Source organism: Corythoichthys intestinalis, chromosome 20 (assembly GCF_030265065.1).
Source record: "Corythoichthys intestinalis isolate RoL2023-P3 chromosome 20, ASM3026506v1, whole genome shotgun sequence".
Classification (NCBI taxonomy): Eukaryota; Metazoa; Chordata; class Actinopteri; order Syngnathiformes; family Syngnathidae; genus Corythoichthys; species Corythoichthys intestinalis.
Genome location: NC_080414.1, coordinates 28,555,831 through 28,572,270, shown reverse-complemented (window position 1 = coordinate 28,572,270; position 16,440 = coordinate 28,555,831). Strand labels below are relative to the sequence as shown.

The 16,440-nt window shown below is 38.0% G+C and overlaps 1 protein-coding gene across 2 annotated transcripts; it reads right to left on the bottom strand.

The window, feature by feature from the left end:
• Positions 1-1,638: 1,638 nt before the first annotated feature.
• LOC130908859 (copine-3-like) lies at positions 1,639-15,856 on the bottom strand. 2 transcript variants are annotated; one of them, XM_057824757.1, is made up of 16 exons: positions 15,701-15,856; positions 13,594-13,818; positions 13,316-13,495; positions 13,162-13,236; positions 13,005-13,076; positions 10,978-11,055; positions 10,803-10,892; positions 6,311-6,409; positions 6,142-6,225; positions 5,333-5,392; positions 5,030-5,163; positions 3,886-3,940; positions 3,393-3,444; positions 3,170-3,303; positions 2,807-3,040; positions 1,639-2,699 (listed from the first exon to the last, which is right to left on the bottom strand). In XM_057824757.1, the coding sequence occupies exons 2-16, from the start codon at positions 13,771-13,773 to the stop codon at positions 2,592-2,594; spliced, it is 1,635 nt and encodes a 544-aa protein (XP_057680740.1). In that variant the 5' UTR covers positions 13,774-13,818; positions 15,701-15,856; the 3' UTR covers positions 1,639-2,591. The 2 variants fall into 2 exon arrangements, with proteins under 2 accessions (XP_057680740.1, XP_057680738.1); XM_057824755.1 differs by having other exon boundaries at positions 13,594-13,799; positions 15,701-15,854.
• Between the last annotated feature and the right edge of the window lie 584 nt (positions 15,857-16,440).

The window sequence follows — 16,440 nt, the reverse complement described above, 5'->3', positions numbered from 1 at the left end:
TAAATAATGTTTTCTTTCCTTTCAGCACAAATTTATCTAATCCATTACACAACTACATTAAGCCAATGAAATAGAAAAAATCGTTGAATTCATGTGAGATACAAAAAAAAAAAAAAAAAAAACAGAAATGAAGCATTATTCTTCCAAAAAGCATGACTGCCCTCTAGTGGAGAAAATATTTCTAGTTTGAATAGTGACTAGTTCCTTCATCAAATTAAAAGGATCATATCTCCATTTTTCCTTGGTCAATCGGTGTCAAATAAAACTGGGAGAGAGGTAGACCTTAGATCTTAAGCCCGAACCCGACCCGGCACCAAAATGTCAATTATTTACGTTCGGGTCCGGCCGGACTTCTCGCTTGCTTACTTTTTTTTTTTTTTAAATAAATATATATTCATATATTTATACTAAAACAATGTATGGATGTTAAACTAAGGAATACTTGTAATAAAATAAATCATTTGGATAAAACAGAGTAGGTATTTTGCTTGCCTGTGCAAGTGAACGCCGTGGCCCCGCCCTCTTTTTAATCTTCCCCTCCCGCCCTCCGCATCCTAGCATTTCCTTTTCGATATGGAGCAGCAAGAAGTGAAAATCAAACTAAAGACAGGGGAATTGAAAAAGCAAACATGCACCACAGTAGGAGTGGGGTATGGAAAGGCTTAAAATTGAGTGTTAAAGATGCTATACAGAAACCTGTGTCGGCTTCCCTGAATGTAAACGAATGTGGTGTTTTGCACACATACGATAAATATATTTAACAAACTTTTCCAGCCTTACTTCGTTGTGTAAATGCATTTATAATGATCATGAAAATATGTAGACTGTTTAAACATTGAGAAAACTTTTTCTGCCAACTCGAAGAGATTAAAATAAATGTCAAATCCACGACCCGCCTGATAGAACTGACACACAAATATAAAAGATATAAATCTTTATCTAATATGCATCTTACAGTATTGTTTAACTGGGAGATTTTTTTTTTTTTTTTTACAAAAGACAGGCTTTAATTTGTTATCATTATGCACAGGCATCGTCACAAATGTGATCACACAAAATGCAACCACGCATCACACCCCTGCATTTGTCTACTTCTCTTTTATTTCTGAGTCCTCAGAAATACCTGAGGGCCTACAAATGAAACATAAAATTTCGGGTTTTTTTCGGGCTCGGGCCTGCAAATCAAGTTAATTGATTGGGCTCGGGCCGGATCAGGCTGGACTTTTTCGGCCCGATGAAAGACCTAGAAAGAGGTATAAATTTGCGGTTTCGAGTCATGTTGAGGGCAGAGGTGACTTCATTCACTTTAAAGACGCCACGTGATTGAACAGGCTGGCGTGATCATAAAACGTCTGGTTGGTGTAATGGAGTCATGATTATTGTTGCGACGTTTCATTGGTGAAATTGGTAGAGCTACTCTTGGCATCGCTGGCAAGAGTAATAATAAATCTAATATGTAAAATAAAGGGGAAAGATGTAACGACTCTTGTGTTAGCCCAAAGTAGTGGAGTAAGACTAGATTTTTTTCTTCACAAATCTACTCAAGTAAAAGTAAAAAGTATGAATTAGTAAAACTACTCTTAGAAGTACAGTTTTCTCAAAAAGTTACTTAAATAAATGTAACAGAGTACATGTAACGCGTTGCTACCCAGCTCTGGCTGTGGACTCCACTATTTTAATATAAAACAGACACAGGTGAATGCTAACTTTTTATTTAATATGAAAGGATAATGTGATTGTGAAAGTGACAAATACAAACACGTTTTACACAAAAACGAAACATTGTGTGACAGTTGATTAACTCATTGACAACGAAAGATGTCCCAGCTTATTTAAACTGGGAGTCCTGGCTGTGAATGTTTCCGTACCATTGACGGCGCTGGACGTCCTATCCATTTTGACTGAGCGATTATTCGCTGCCAGCCTCTCCGACATACGCGGAGCTCAAGGGGGGGCCCGTGGGGCATAGCCTGCCCCGGTGGCCGAAAATGTAATTGCATGTAATTTACTGTCCGATACAGTATATGAAAGTCAAGACATGCCGGTAAAATGTTGTCTACAAAAGTTGTAAAGCAATAAAGAACAATAATGAATGAAATGAACAAAAATATATATATATAATGGGTCAAAATTATTTTTCGAACACATCATGTGACTAGCACCTTAGAGACAGCCATTGGTCTGCTGAGCCAAAACCACCTGAGGACAGATTCTGGCTGGAATATTCAGTCAAAAAGGATGTGGTGTCTACTTCTCCACAAGGTAAGACAGAAAAAAGCGCGAGCTCACACACACACGCACACACTGGGATGCCAGTATATACGAGCGGGGGCTAAGCTACTATCCAAGAATATATCTTGTAAGTTAATTTTGTTGCTGACACTGCATTTCGTCATCAACATGTTTTGTCCCCCCCGCCACAAAAGTCAAACTCCGCCTATGCTCTCCCAGTCAAATCCAATGGACGTCTAGTGCCATCAATGGCAGCCAATGAGTCACATGGAAAAGATTAATTAAGATGCAGATAAATAATATATAATAATATAAGGCATTTAAAAGTTCCTTTTAAGCTACCACTCTCATATACATCTCTACACGCTGTACGCATTGGGAGGTTTTAACTTGTATGAATTGAAAAAGGACGACACTTGTTCGGGCAGCTCTGCCAGGACACTTTGTGTCAGCGCCACACTGTTTCCCTGCAATGACAAATTATAAAAATAAATGCACATGCCAAAATACTGTATCCAGTCTTAAAGAACCATAGCACAACATATTGTAAGTGATGACATGTATTGGAACTTACATGGAAACTTCTAAAAGGCACAAACTGGACTATATCACGCGCAGCGGCTTCACCAGTGGGTGACAGCAGCGCTTTGTCATCACTGTCAAGGAATTCCATTCCGCTGAAGTCTGCCGCACCGACACCCACGATGATGATGGACATAGGCAGGCGAGAGGCCTCTACGATTGCCGTTCGTGTCAAGTCCATGTCTGTGATTACGCCATCTGTGATGATGAGCAGCACAAAGTATTGCTGCCAATGGAAAAAGAATGAAGAAACCATGGAAATAGTGGATCAGTAACAATGCAAATATCAGTGTGAATGGTTGCTTCTTTTTATATGTACTACTAGTATAGTTTTTCATAGTACTGCCATACTTACTGCAGCTTTATTCTGGTAGAGACCTTGTCTGGCGATGGATGCTACACGGTTAATAACTGGGGAGAAGTTGGTCGGTCCCCATAGTTTTAACTGAGGCAGACACAGCTGATATGCACGCACCACACCTTCAATGCCTGCACTCACGTATTACACTCATCACTAAGAGAAGTATCAAGATTTGTTCTATTAACAGCTGACTGGCTTTTGGCACACTATTACTTACCATCACAGAACGGACTTGATGAGTTGAAATTGACAGGGAACTCATGGGAAACCTGCATGCATATGACAATTGACAATATAAGAAGATCCTAACACTTCAAAGTAAAAAACATAGAAGCTATCACCGGAGCGAACCAGTTTTTATTTTTCTTTACAATATTTACTGCATGCATAACTAAAAAAATCCACCCTTGACCAAATGAATGTGAGGTTGTTACTAGGTTCTCCATGCAGATGCTAAAACACAACAACAACAAATATATTGGAAAACTGTTTGGTTTGAAATAATACAATGCAAGCTGAATTTTGCCCTTCCAGAACCCCAAATTTTTACCTGGTTGTAGTGATTGATTGTTCTGGCCCATGAAATATGATACCGTATGTCACAAGATGAAAGAAATACTCAAATATGCGATTTATGAAGTTCATCTTGAACGCGCTTTTGTTCAGATGATTTTATCACTGTGTCTTCGTGGATCTTTTTATCCGCATACCTGCCAAGTTGGAGGAATCTGGGCTCCAAACCCCAAAACAGGAAACTTTTTGGTACTACAGGAAAATACACACAAAATAATAAATGACAGCAAACAACACCATTATGAGTTGTTTTTTCATGCTTTTAATCCCTTAACATATGCAGAATATTCCGAAAATGAGCTGAAATTATTAAATTTATAAGCATAAAATGAGTGTCTTAAATAATCTTTGATTTTGCATACGTTCAATCTATTTTACCAAATACTGCAGATAATGCATTTTTTCCCATCCCATTTCAACAACCTTTAGAAACCTTAAAGTGACAAAGGTATTTAAACATATCAACAGACAGTATTAAATCTATACTTATATACTGTATATATGGAACTTTGTCTCCGTGTGTATGTGTGTGCTCGTCGTGGACTCCAAAACAGCAGATTTTGACGAAATTTTACACTGTTGTACTTTATGTTTCTGGGAGTGTTTTTAGATGGGTTTGCTTTCTGTAGGCCTACATTTAGTGCAGAAAACTCATTCCAAACCCTAAAAATTAGCATAGAAAATCAATGAATGTGGAAACAAAAGCAACATTTTCTGCGCAAAAGCGTTGCAATGTCGCAGTTGGCTTTCAAACATTACGGTTTCATGTACAAATTTAAATGTGCTGTGATGATACATTGCGGCTTTGAGTTCTCCACAACTAGACGCTGGATTTAAAAAGAATATACAGTTTTCTGGAACGTTCCTAAGGGGTTCATTTTGGCTGGATATTCATACTGTAGCAATTGTTATTTATTATGTGTTACGCCCGCAGTGGTTCATGGGTAGTTGTGGCAACCATGACTGAGAGTAGTGGTTGCTGTTGTTATGTTCTAGGTTTTTTTTGTTCAATAAAGGTGCTGTCAAGCGGTGTATGGGGCACAAGAGCAGCAAGTGTGAAACATAAAAACTGTCTCTGTCATTTTATCTCCGTGTCGCGTCCCACAATACTGTACACAGTGATGTAAAAGCGATTTATTTAAATATTACTACATTACAGGTGCATCTCAAAGGAAAGTATGTTTTATTCGCCATTCGGTTGTATTGCGTTCACATTACACCTGGACCTGAACAACAATATACTGCTGGTATAAGATAAAGCAGAGTTAGAATTTACAGTACCTGTCATAGTCCTGGATGACATTTCCCACTGCCCAGATTGCTGATAGGTACTCATTAAAGCCCTCAGGGTTGATGTAGTGGAGGGAATTGGGTAAATTGGGATCACCGTTTGAACCAGTGAAGTCAATGGCAATCTGGCTCAAATCCCCAAAACAAACAGATAGCAAAGTAAGAGATATGCTTTACAAAGCTTGGATGCCGTAAAATGCATTAGTCCAAAACCTCTGTCCTCAAAATGCACCTTTTAATTGGCATAACATGTAAATCTTGAAATAAAACCAGTTACTGTAAATTTGAGCTCACAGTGAAGTTAAGTTGGCAACCCCCCATGATGTAATCCAGGAAAGTGTACTCTTTCTCCACCTAGAGAGGGTTAACATAAAGGTTTGTGTTACAATGACAGGGTTTCTGCAGGTATCAAAAAATCTCATTTAATGCTTTTTAATGCCACTTTAAACAATTTCAATGCCCATGCCCGACTGCAGATAGCTTCAAACACACACAAATTGCCAAGTAGAGTTGACCGATAATGACTTTTTATCCGATAACTGATACCCCAATATTGTCTAACTCCAAAAATCGATACAGATATCAAACCAATACTGATATATGCGGTCGTGGACTTAACATATTATGGCTAATTGTACTGTGATGCCCCACTGGATACTGTAAAAATGATAAATGTAACAACTTCAAGGTTGTCCAAGAAATCCCAAACATTTTAGTTTAGAGACATCTAATGGTCAATAAGCATAATTGCTGTGCTAAGCTCTGACCAGTCCAGGCAGAAGCCTTCTACATTCACTTTAAAGGCAACATGCATATTGGCCCTAAACCGATGTTGTTATTATACGATATCATTTTAAAATGCTTTTATCGGCCGACATTATCGGCTACCCGATAATATCAGACACCTCTAATATATTATGTAAAAAAGGTGTTTTCCACTATCAGGTTTACATATTTTTTAATGCTTAAAACATTTAGTTTAATGCTTTTTAAGGCCTGAATTTTGACAAAATCCATTTAATGACTTCTAATGCTTGTTAATGACCTGCATTATCCCTGAATGACATACAATAAATGATTCTTTTGCTATATTTGTCATTTACCTTACAGCTCTTAACGTATATGACCCCAGAGTTTTTATAGTCTTTCTTCTTTAGCTTCTTTGGGTTGATGCACTGAAACTCGACCTGTCATGAGAGGACACCTGAGATTTAACGGCAAAAATATAGACTGACATGAAGGTTTAAAACAGGTGTACTGTACACTACTTACAGGGGAGACGTGTGTTGCAGTTTGCATCTCAGAGAGGGTGGTTTTAAAACTTCCAATGAGACGGTGGGAACCGCTGACATGATAGTCATAGCAGTCAACCTAAGCACAAACACATTTCTTGAGACAAGGACATCATGCTGTGAGAGACTATCAAAAATGTCATACTGGCTTACAACTAAGCTAAAAGAGTGTGTGTTTTAAAATCAAAACCTAAAAGAGGACTTTTTAATACAGTATAATAACAACAAATTCAAGTCATAATTGCTGATTTTTTTTCTAGAAAACCTAAGTCTAAGTAAAACCACCAGTTATACACAGTAAACAGTTTAGTACAGTGCTCCGTGAATTAAATAATGTGATATTAAAATTAAAATTTCATTGACAACTAGGGTTGTTCCGATCATGTTTTTTTGCTCCCGATCTGATCCCGATCGTTTTAGTTTGAGTATCTGCCGATCCCGATAGTTCCCGATCCGATTGTTTTTTTTTTTGCTCCCAATTCAATTCCAATCATTCCCGATAATTTTTCCCGATCATATACATTTGGGCAATGCATTAAGAAAAAAATGAATAAAACTCGGACGAATATATACATTCAACATACAGTACATAAGTACTGTATTTGTTTATTATGACAATAAATCCTCAAGATGGCATTTACATTATTAACATTCTTTCTGTGAGAGGGATCCACGGATAGAAAGACGTGTGACTTTGTATATTGTGACTAAATATTGCCATCTAGTGTATTTGTTGAGCTTTCAGTAAATGATACTGTGGCCATCCCAAATGCATGATGGGAAGTGGAACCATGACTGTGCGTAGTGCTACCAATTCATATATCTTCTCTGCGTTGGGAAATCACATAAGGTATTAAGACAAAGATCAGTTGCCACCTTGCTTCTCCACATTGCTTCCCATGATATTTATAATCATTCGGAGAGGGATTGCTAGGCTTTAGCCAATTAAAAAAAGGCTCCAAAGGCTGACAAAATTCCCTCTACTCATTTTGCGCTGCCTTTTATCTCTCTATATAGGTAAAACAGCGTCATTACAGGGTGAGCGCGACAATGAGTGAGAGGGTCGTGCAGCGCATGCATTAATTGCGTTAAATATTTTAACGTGACACTTTTTTTTTTTTAATTAATTGCCGCCGTTATCGGGATAAATTTGATAACCCTACCTTAAGCCTACACTAAAGACTCTGGATGAGTGTAACATATTATGTCTGTAACGTTAAATACAATTAGAAAACGATTTAATTAAAAGATATACTGTATATATACAGTACAGTGATACCTCAGCTCACGAACGCTTAAGCTCACGAACTTTTCGCCTCAAGAACATTAAATCCGCGAGCATATAGTCTCTGCTGACGAACTAGTTTTCGGCGGACGAACCAAACCACGCGGTCGAACAGCGCCCCGGTTGCCTGGTACACCAGACTCACCGCTGTTCCAGCTATTGAGTCTGGCCACCATTCAAGCGGATAGAATTTCCAGGGCGGAGCAAGCCACAGCAAACAGACAGCGGAGTGGACCAATCAGCGACGGGCAGACGTGACGTTAGTAAACTGACGAAGGAAGGACGAGGGACTTGCGCGCGGAAGTAAACATACGAAGAGAGCGGAGTTTATTCAACATGGCTAGCGCAAGACAGACTGTTGTCAATGACTCGTGTCAATGTGTTTTTGGTAATTTAAAACTGATTTTACCGTGGATTGGAACATATTCTCGGCTCTCCCGTTGACCATCTGTGTTGTGGAGATGACTTTCTACGCGCAAGAGTGACGTTGCTCGTTAAGAACACGTCACGCAAATAAACGAATCTAAATTGTCGATTGATTTTGTACCTGCTCGAGAGGCCGTTAATGGGATGGTTCCCAGACTATTTCTCTCAGTGTTTGAAAAATACAGGGAGAATAGTCTGGCAGAGCCAGGCAAGCGCCACGGTGGCGGCCACGAGAAGCTGACGCACGCTCACGGCGTCCCAGTTCGTCCCCTCCCTCCTCCTCCCACTCCATTCCATCAAGCCATCAACTACCATCACAAAGGTAAATAAAACGACTTTATTATACAGTACAGTTTATTTCTTTAATTACAATACAATAGCACATTTATTATACATAAAATAAGGTATATTTTTGTGTAGTTTTAAGGCTTATTTAGTAGAAAATTATGTTTTATGGGGACCTGGGAACGGATTATTCTCATTTTAATGGTTTCTTATGGGAAATAAATGTTCGGAAGACGGACTTTTCGCCTTACACACACTTTCTTCTTTATGTTCGTGAGCTGAGAAATCACTGTATATTAAAAAAAAGGCATGGCCGATATTTTTTTGCCGATTCCGATACTTTGAAAATGACGTGATCGGACCCGATCGATCGGTCGATCGGGACATCTCTATTGACAACCTAGGGGCCATTTACATTATGACGCTTCGAGAATACGACACATTTCATGTTTGCATTTACATTAGGGTGACCAAACGTCCTCTTTTGCCTGGACAAGTCCTCGTTTCACATCCACTCCGTAGCGTCCGGCCGGATTTTATAAATTCATAAAATTTTTCACGGGACCAATTTGAAGAGAATCCCTCCGTCCGCTGGGGGGCAGCGCCTGCCTGCGTTGATGTGGCTCCTGCTAGTAAGGAGGCATGGAGTAGTTCTTCTTGTTTTTGTTGGCAGTTTGCCCCTTGTATCATGGGGCATTACCGCCATCTACTAAGTTGACGGTTTGGCAAGAGATCAGGCAGTTAGCTGCCTGTGACGTGTTCCCAGAGCGCCTGCCCAGTTGTTAATTTTTTAACGATAAATACATTTATAATTGGCAACTGTTGACTTCTGTAGGAGCTTTGTACTGGTGTGATCTGTAAAATCCCGTTTGGTGTCGCATTGTTGCGCTGCCGATGATTGTAAACTTTTATAGCAAAGTTTGATATTGCCTCGGCTCCCAGTAGCTATCAGTGAGCTAAGATGAATTATGCATTATGGGAAATGTAGTTTTGAACTGCTGCGTTTGGAAACATATTGGTAGAATAGTTTGTCAGATTATTTCGGTTATTGTTTACATGCAATCTAGAACATTGAATGAGAAAAACAATTGAGCTGGAATAACAATTCTTCAACGACAATTGTCGTGATAGTAATTTCTAAAAATGTTTTGTTAGCGCAGAGCCTACTGTGTGTGTGCATTGACTGGACATTTCCATGGGTCTGCATTGTATTATTATTATTTTTTATTAATATTTAATTTGTTGTTTTTTTTTGTTTTTTTATAAAACTAAATTATTCTATCCAGACAGAGGAGGCACACTTTAAATATATTAAAGTGATATAGGCATGCTTGAGTGAACCTTGAGTAAAATTCACGTATCTCAAGGCCGAGCCGAGTGTCCTCTGTTTTGGAAATCAAAATATGGTCACCCTAATTTACATGGTTCCATCTCCATTTGAACAATGTCGCAATTCCACGTGATAACGATGTAGTATTCATGCCAGGCCCTAGGAGGCAGTGCAGTATTACAGGGCAACAGCCAATGATGCACTTCCTTGACAATAACCACCACCTCCAACCAGCCCGGAAGACAACATACTCACCCACTCAAAGCAATGGCATCAAGGTGTTTTTTCTTTTGCTTCAAAAGGCACACAAAGCGTGAAAATAAAATATATTTAAATTAAAAATATTATAAAAACATTAAATGAAAGCCGACGTTCCGCCATGTTAGCTGTTTTGAATGCATAGTAGCAGCGACTGAGTAGCTCGAAGTGATGTGTACTGACGTCATCCGAGCGAGAACGTTCCATTTATATGGTTGCGGAGCAGTTTCCACAATCGAATCGTTCCGCTTTGGAGGCCGGAATCAAAACTTTGCGTCTTTGCCATCAAAGTGTAAAAGCAAGGCCATTCCGCAACACAATCGTTGTATCTTGGTGTCGCAGCATCACCATGTAAACGGCCATTGTCTACTGTAAATGGTTGAAAGCAATTATTTATAAGGCAGCAATGAAAATCAAATCGTATGTAACTGTAAATCACAATTCACTGTTGCAATAGTTAGGTCATATTAAATTAAATAATTATCAAGAAGAGAAAGTAGGTCAGTGGGAAATGTCTATGTTTTCAGTTGCATGAAGAGTATATAGAAATTGACAGGGTCAAACACATCCACTAAATTAAATATAAAGAAAAAAAAGTAAGGAAAAATCAAAAAGGCAGACCTTTATGTGATGATGCCATGAACTGCGCTAACACACACATCGCTTATCCAGCTGGGCTGTTGCGTTAGGTATGTCAGTTGAAGAGAAAATGCAATGACCAGATATTAGTAACTTTAGTAGGTTGCAGGAGACTGATATTTCACATAAGTAGGAGCAAACAATTAATCCATCTCAACATTCTTCTGAGGGGGTCAGTGCAAGAAAGATGAATATCAATAGATGGCACTTGCAACAATGGGAAAATTTTAATAAGATGAAATATTTTACCTTTATAGTTTTCTCAACATTTCCTCCACAGAGAGATCGCAGGGAGATGCGGAAAGGCCGCCAAGTAGGATTGAGGTTGTCGTATATGACCTACATCAACGTAAACCAAACAACATACTGTAACTAGTACTATTTCAAAGACAAAGAAGCTTGTAAATGTTTGGGACATGAATACCTCCGTCCTGTGAGCCAACTGCCATCCGGTATCCGTCTGCTTGTAGAATTCCAGAAATGGGTCGGACCACCACAGAAACTGAGAAACCAAATTGTATGAAAGCATGACTGTATGAATGCATGTATTCAGCCAAATACATATTCAACATGATGTTTAGTAAGACTGCAACAACTAATCGATTAAAATGTATTAATAAATTAGTTGCCAGCAAATTTGAAAATCGATTTTTTTCTGGCAGCTAAGAGCAGCCCCATTTGGGTTTGTGTGTAATGTGAGGCCACATCCGTGCCAGTGATTAGAGCAAGAGTGAGAGAGTTCACTGCCACACTCAGGTTGGGTTGCTGAATCAATAATACCGTATTAGGAAGTGTCGAGAGTTAGATTGTCTTTTGTGTTGGTAGATCCATTGTGCCTCCGTCAGAGGTGAGTAAATGAAGCCAATTGTATCGTTGCATTCTTTGTTGATGAAACGTTACTACTTAGCACAGAGCGCTAAGCTAGTTAGCAATTATGCTAATCAGTGTCTTAAGTCTCTGGGGTTAATACGTACCCGACTTATGTTATTTTGACTTTACGACGCCGGAGTCTCGTCCGCTGTTTTGTCTCCAGTGGGTTTTTTTTGTTTTTTTTTAAATAATGTTGACTTTTTGTTTTGTGATGCAAGCTTTTATTATGGCGCAGGAAGCACAGAGCAGGTAGTACTCCCCCATGCGAGAGCATGTACACACGACGAAGAACGTATTTGCGCACACATGAGGAAGAGCGCACTTGCTCCCACGAAGAAGTCACGCAGCCGACAGGGAGAGAGGGGATAGATTACAGCTGCAAGCCTGCGCGCTCATTTGTTGCTTGTGAAGCATCCACAGATAAAACACCTGTATAAAACACCTTTTGAACTGTTTATTGTGCATTTTCAGTCGTGGTCAAATACTTGGGGCGAGTTTATGTGATTATTTTTGATGATGTGCGGACGATAACTGATACATGCTAATCATTTGTGTGGATTGTTATTGCTGTATCAGCAGCTAGTTATGAACGAATCAAATTTGAACTGCTGTTATTAGAGATGAAACTGATTTAATTTCGTTTTTATTTTAGTTTCATTCTGCAAGTGTTGATGTCATGAGCAACTGAATAAAGTCAGCAAACCACATGGACATCTGATATATTCATTTCGGAGCTCAGCTCATGGTCTAGTTAGGAGTTAGCTCCAATATCTTGGCTAGGACAGTAAAATGACGTATAATACATGTTTTTGGATAGTTATTTTGAGATGGGGGGTGTTTAGTGGTACTGAAAGGTTTAATTCCGACTTACGCAGAAATTCCGGCTACGTCGCCAGCGTAGAAACAGAACTCGTTTGTAACCCGGGGACTACCTGTACTGGCATTTGAGTTACTGTTGGATTGTAAAGTCTAATTTGTTTTTATAAAGAAACCACACACATAAACCCATTCATATAACAGCTCAAAGTCACAAAATCCCATTCAAACTGTAAATTGTCATACAAGAGAGTGTGTTTTGAAACTGGATTTGAATTAGATTTATTAACAACTGCTTGATAAAGAAAATGGATTCATTACAGTTTGCATCCTCCTTATTCGAAATATTTTATTTTGTTTTTTTTTAAAAGAAAATACAATTTATATCAGTGCTTTGACCACAAGGAAAAAATGTCAATCAGCAGCACTTTTTTTATTTGAATGCACAGGACTTTTGTCTGATTTGTGTACTGAGAATTTTTTTTTTTTTTTATGTTTTATACTCAGACCTTTGGTTTAAAAAAACAACAACTTTTATGTACTTAAAACAGTAAAGTTGTATACAACTGGTAAGTCAGACACTTGTAATAAAATACTATTTTTGAAGGAAACCATTTTGTCTTCATTGTTACTTACAACATGCCTAAAACAACTTCAAGTCAAATTGTGAAGGTAATTGAAAAAAGTGACATTTATCCGATTAATCGTTTAATTAATCGTCCGATCAGTCGACTATAAAAACAATTGTAAGACATCGTTTAGTACCTTTTTATCCAGTCTGCGGGCACACACCTCAAAATTTGCTACCCTAGTGTCCGATATTTCTTCAGCAGAGATCTACAAAAAGAAAATAAGCATTTATTCATATTTAAAGATGATGACAACAATCCAATGGTCATGGTATAATATCTGATTCGCTTACTGTGATAGTACCGTTGCCTGCTGGCCTCCCATTCTTCAACATTAAAGATCGAGTCATCTGCTTGTTTGAAACAATCTACACACAAAATGAGCAACAATGCATCACGATTAGAACAATTAACATGATTTTTGTTCAACTCAAAGACGAGACTCACCTGACCAAGAGTGCATTCGAGTTCCCCGAGAAAATCATCATCTCCTAGGTCATAAGTGTCGTTGTCGATATCATACACGCAAAATTTGACCCTCTGCAGAGTCTCGAAATAATAGTCGATGACAAACTTCTTTGCAAATTTTGGATTCAAGCAGTTAAGGATCATCTCTGTGCGTCCCAACTGATTGGCCAAAAACAGTAAGTATTATAAGACAATGCTTGTTTGTAAGTTTTTGTAAATATAATAATAGGGTAGTTGTGTGTCGGGAAACTTCAGACCTCGTGCCACTGTGAGCCAGAGGTGTTGATGTACAAGGCGCACAGAGGGTCAGACTTGGAGAAGACGTCCATGTCCATGAGGTTTTCACAGGAGATTGTCAGTTCCACCCTGCTGGGCCAATAGGAAGTCCCCGTCGGGACTCCACCGGAAGCCCCAGTCGGGACTCCACCGGAAGCCATGGCAGCAACTCAGAAATGCAGAAAACCTATGGTGGGCGATGCACACTACAGTGGTACAACCAAGGGCGTAGGTTTGCATAAGGATGGTACGGAGAAAAAACGACCAATTTTTCAGGATGCTCAAATTGTCCCCAGCAACTTTTAAGCAACCTAATTTGCATTATATAATGACTTCAGTTGTATAGGTCATTTAGATTGTCTTCCCATGTGTTGTAGGGATAGAATTTAACCTACCATTATTAAGTGAATTACTTACAGTATGTTCAGACTTGCATTGACCCCCTTTCACTTGCTGAATGTGCCAGTCCAACTTTGTTCCTCAAATGTACGTTTGATTAGAGGGTGACTAGACCCCCCAATACACACACACACCATTTGAAGACAAGGGAAATTAGAAGTTGGAGGTGGGGAACACACCACTAATATTGCGACTGAAAGTCCGACCTACATCAGAGTTATCATAACATTAATCTGTGTAAATTAGCTACTCTGCAAAACTCAAGTAGGAAGCTACTTAGAGAGAAGTATGTATTTTCTACTGTTAACGTTAATTAAACTGTGAGAAATGTAGTGAAATGAGGTTTAATCCCTTCTCTCCAATTTTCATTTTTATTTTATTTATGTGGTCTTAAAGCCGCCCAAAGGAGCTTTCATTTTTTGTTTAGTTCAGCTGTGCGTGTGGACAAAAGCAGTAGTGTTTTACCTGAACGAAGGCTCCATTTTTATTTTTTTATTCCCTGATGAAGAAGTCTTTTGTTCTATTTAATTTATTTAGACAATTTTGAGTGGTCTTAAGACAAACGGTTATTTTTTTTGCTTTCCTGGATAGTGATGAGATGATTAACATGGTTTGTATTTCTTGTGTATGTTAATTTTTAATTTATGTTCAAATTTAGCAATTTAAATTTGCTAATAAAATCCAGACATTTATTCTGGAAGTTCCCAAAATGTTTCTTTAGTAATTTTTTAAATCAAAGGTTTGAATCGAAGGGTGTATCACCTGAACCAATATATATGCACTGCAAAAACACAGCTCCTTAAAACTAGTTGAATTCCCTTATTTTCACTGTAAATCTACCAGAAATATATGAAATTATCTGCCAGTGCTTCAAGTATATTTTACTCAATTAATTTCCTGAAATAAGAAAAATAGCTATCTAAAAAAAAATCTTAACACACTTATTTTAAGATAAAATTTAGTATATTTAATCTAAAATAGTATATTTAATCTAAAAAAAAAAAAAAAAAAAAAAAAAAAATCTGGATTAATCTGACCCATTAATCTGATCTGACCCATTAATCTGTTAACTCGTCTTTAACACTTAAAACAAGATAGAGAAAATTATTCGACTAAACTTAAGAAAAATTAACAGATTAAGATGTTATAAATTTGCACTGTGAAAGTTAGTGTGAATCAATACAGATTTATTTTTGCATTGATCATTTAGCCTTTCCATTAATTAGGTTCATATAAATGAGAAATGTAACCCAGACCCCCGTTCAGTCTGTTATGTCTTATTAATGTCCCGTCCCCAGCAAAAAAGTGTACATGCAGGCTATGTTGTTATATCGTCCCTACCAATATGAGACCAAATCTACGCCCTTGGGTACAACATTTGAATTATTGAGCCACTTAACAATACAGTACTACTGTATGTTGGTCTTCTGGCCGCTAGAGGGCATTACTAAACGTGAACATTTTTGTTTAAATAGACATTGTAGTACTGTATTCGTGTAAGCATGGCTAAAACATTACTTAGGAACTCAATTGAACATTCCTTACGTATTTCTTGCGTCATATTATGATTAGCCATGACAAAATAATATTTCAAAAACAGCTTTGTGGGTGTGGCGACGTGTTGCCCAACTAGACAAGCCCACTGTCCGAACATAAGATTCTCAAGTAGTTCAGTTATTATTTACTCACGTAGGTAAATTTACTTGTGGTAGTTCCTAAAATGTCATCTTCTTCAAGCCCGCAGCCGTCGAGAAAATAACATATGTTCGGGTGTATCTGACCAGAGCAGAGAATGCAGTCACAACCAGTGGGTGGGTGGGACTGCGGACCCTTACAGTAAATGTCCACTTTGATGTTCTGGACACTGTCAATTGAAACAATTATTATTTGTGTAGTATTTTTTAATAGCCTATTTTTATTCTCAAATTTAACTTTCCAACGCTAACGAACCAAATTACCAAAATATTCAGTTTGAAAGGCGCAAATGTCACGGAACTATTGTAGGCTTACTATGTTTTCTACCGATTGCATTTCGAAAGTGCACTCATTCGATATGGTGCGTTCAAATACATAATTTTACAGTTGTAACAGTAGTAACTGATTATTTCAGCACTTTTCACAGAGGAATTACGATTGCTTTCCGTGGTTAAAATAATTTTTAAAATGAAAAATCACTACATCTTAGTTGTTTGAGAATTCTTGATGTAATCTAAATTCAGAATGATTGTAACAGCAAGTTTATTTGAATCAGACCTACGCTCCAGTTTGTTTTGCTACGTTTGATCTTATTCAAAAATCTCCCCTCATCTTACACGTCCTCCATTAAAAAAGACAGAAGATAATTATTTTTTTAGAAAATAAAATAACCACTTAGTCCTGAATGTTAAGAGCAGATTTTTTTTTTGTAATTATTATTATTATTGTGAATG

Coding starts and splice junctions, on each gene's coding strand:
- LOC130908859 (XM_057824757.1), bottom strand. CDS start 13,773: ATGGCTTCCGGTGGAGTCCCGACTGGGGCTTCCGGTGGAGTCCCGACG. Junction 3,941..5,029: donor GTCATCCAGGACTATGACAG/GTACTGTAAATT, acceptor ATTTTCCTGTAG/TACCAAAAAGTTTCCTGTTT. Junction 3,445..3,885: donor AGATTCCTCCAACTTGGCAG/GTATGCGGATAA, acceptor ATATGCATGCAG/GTTTCCCATGAGTTCCCTGT.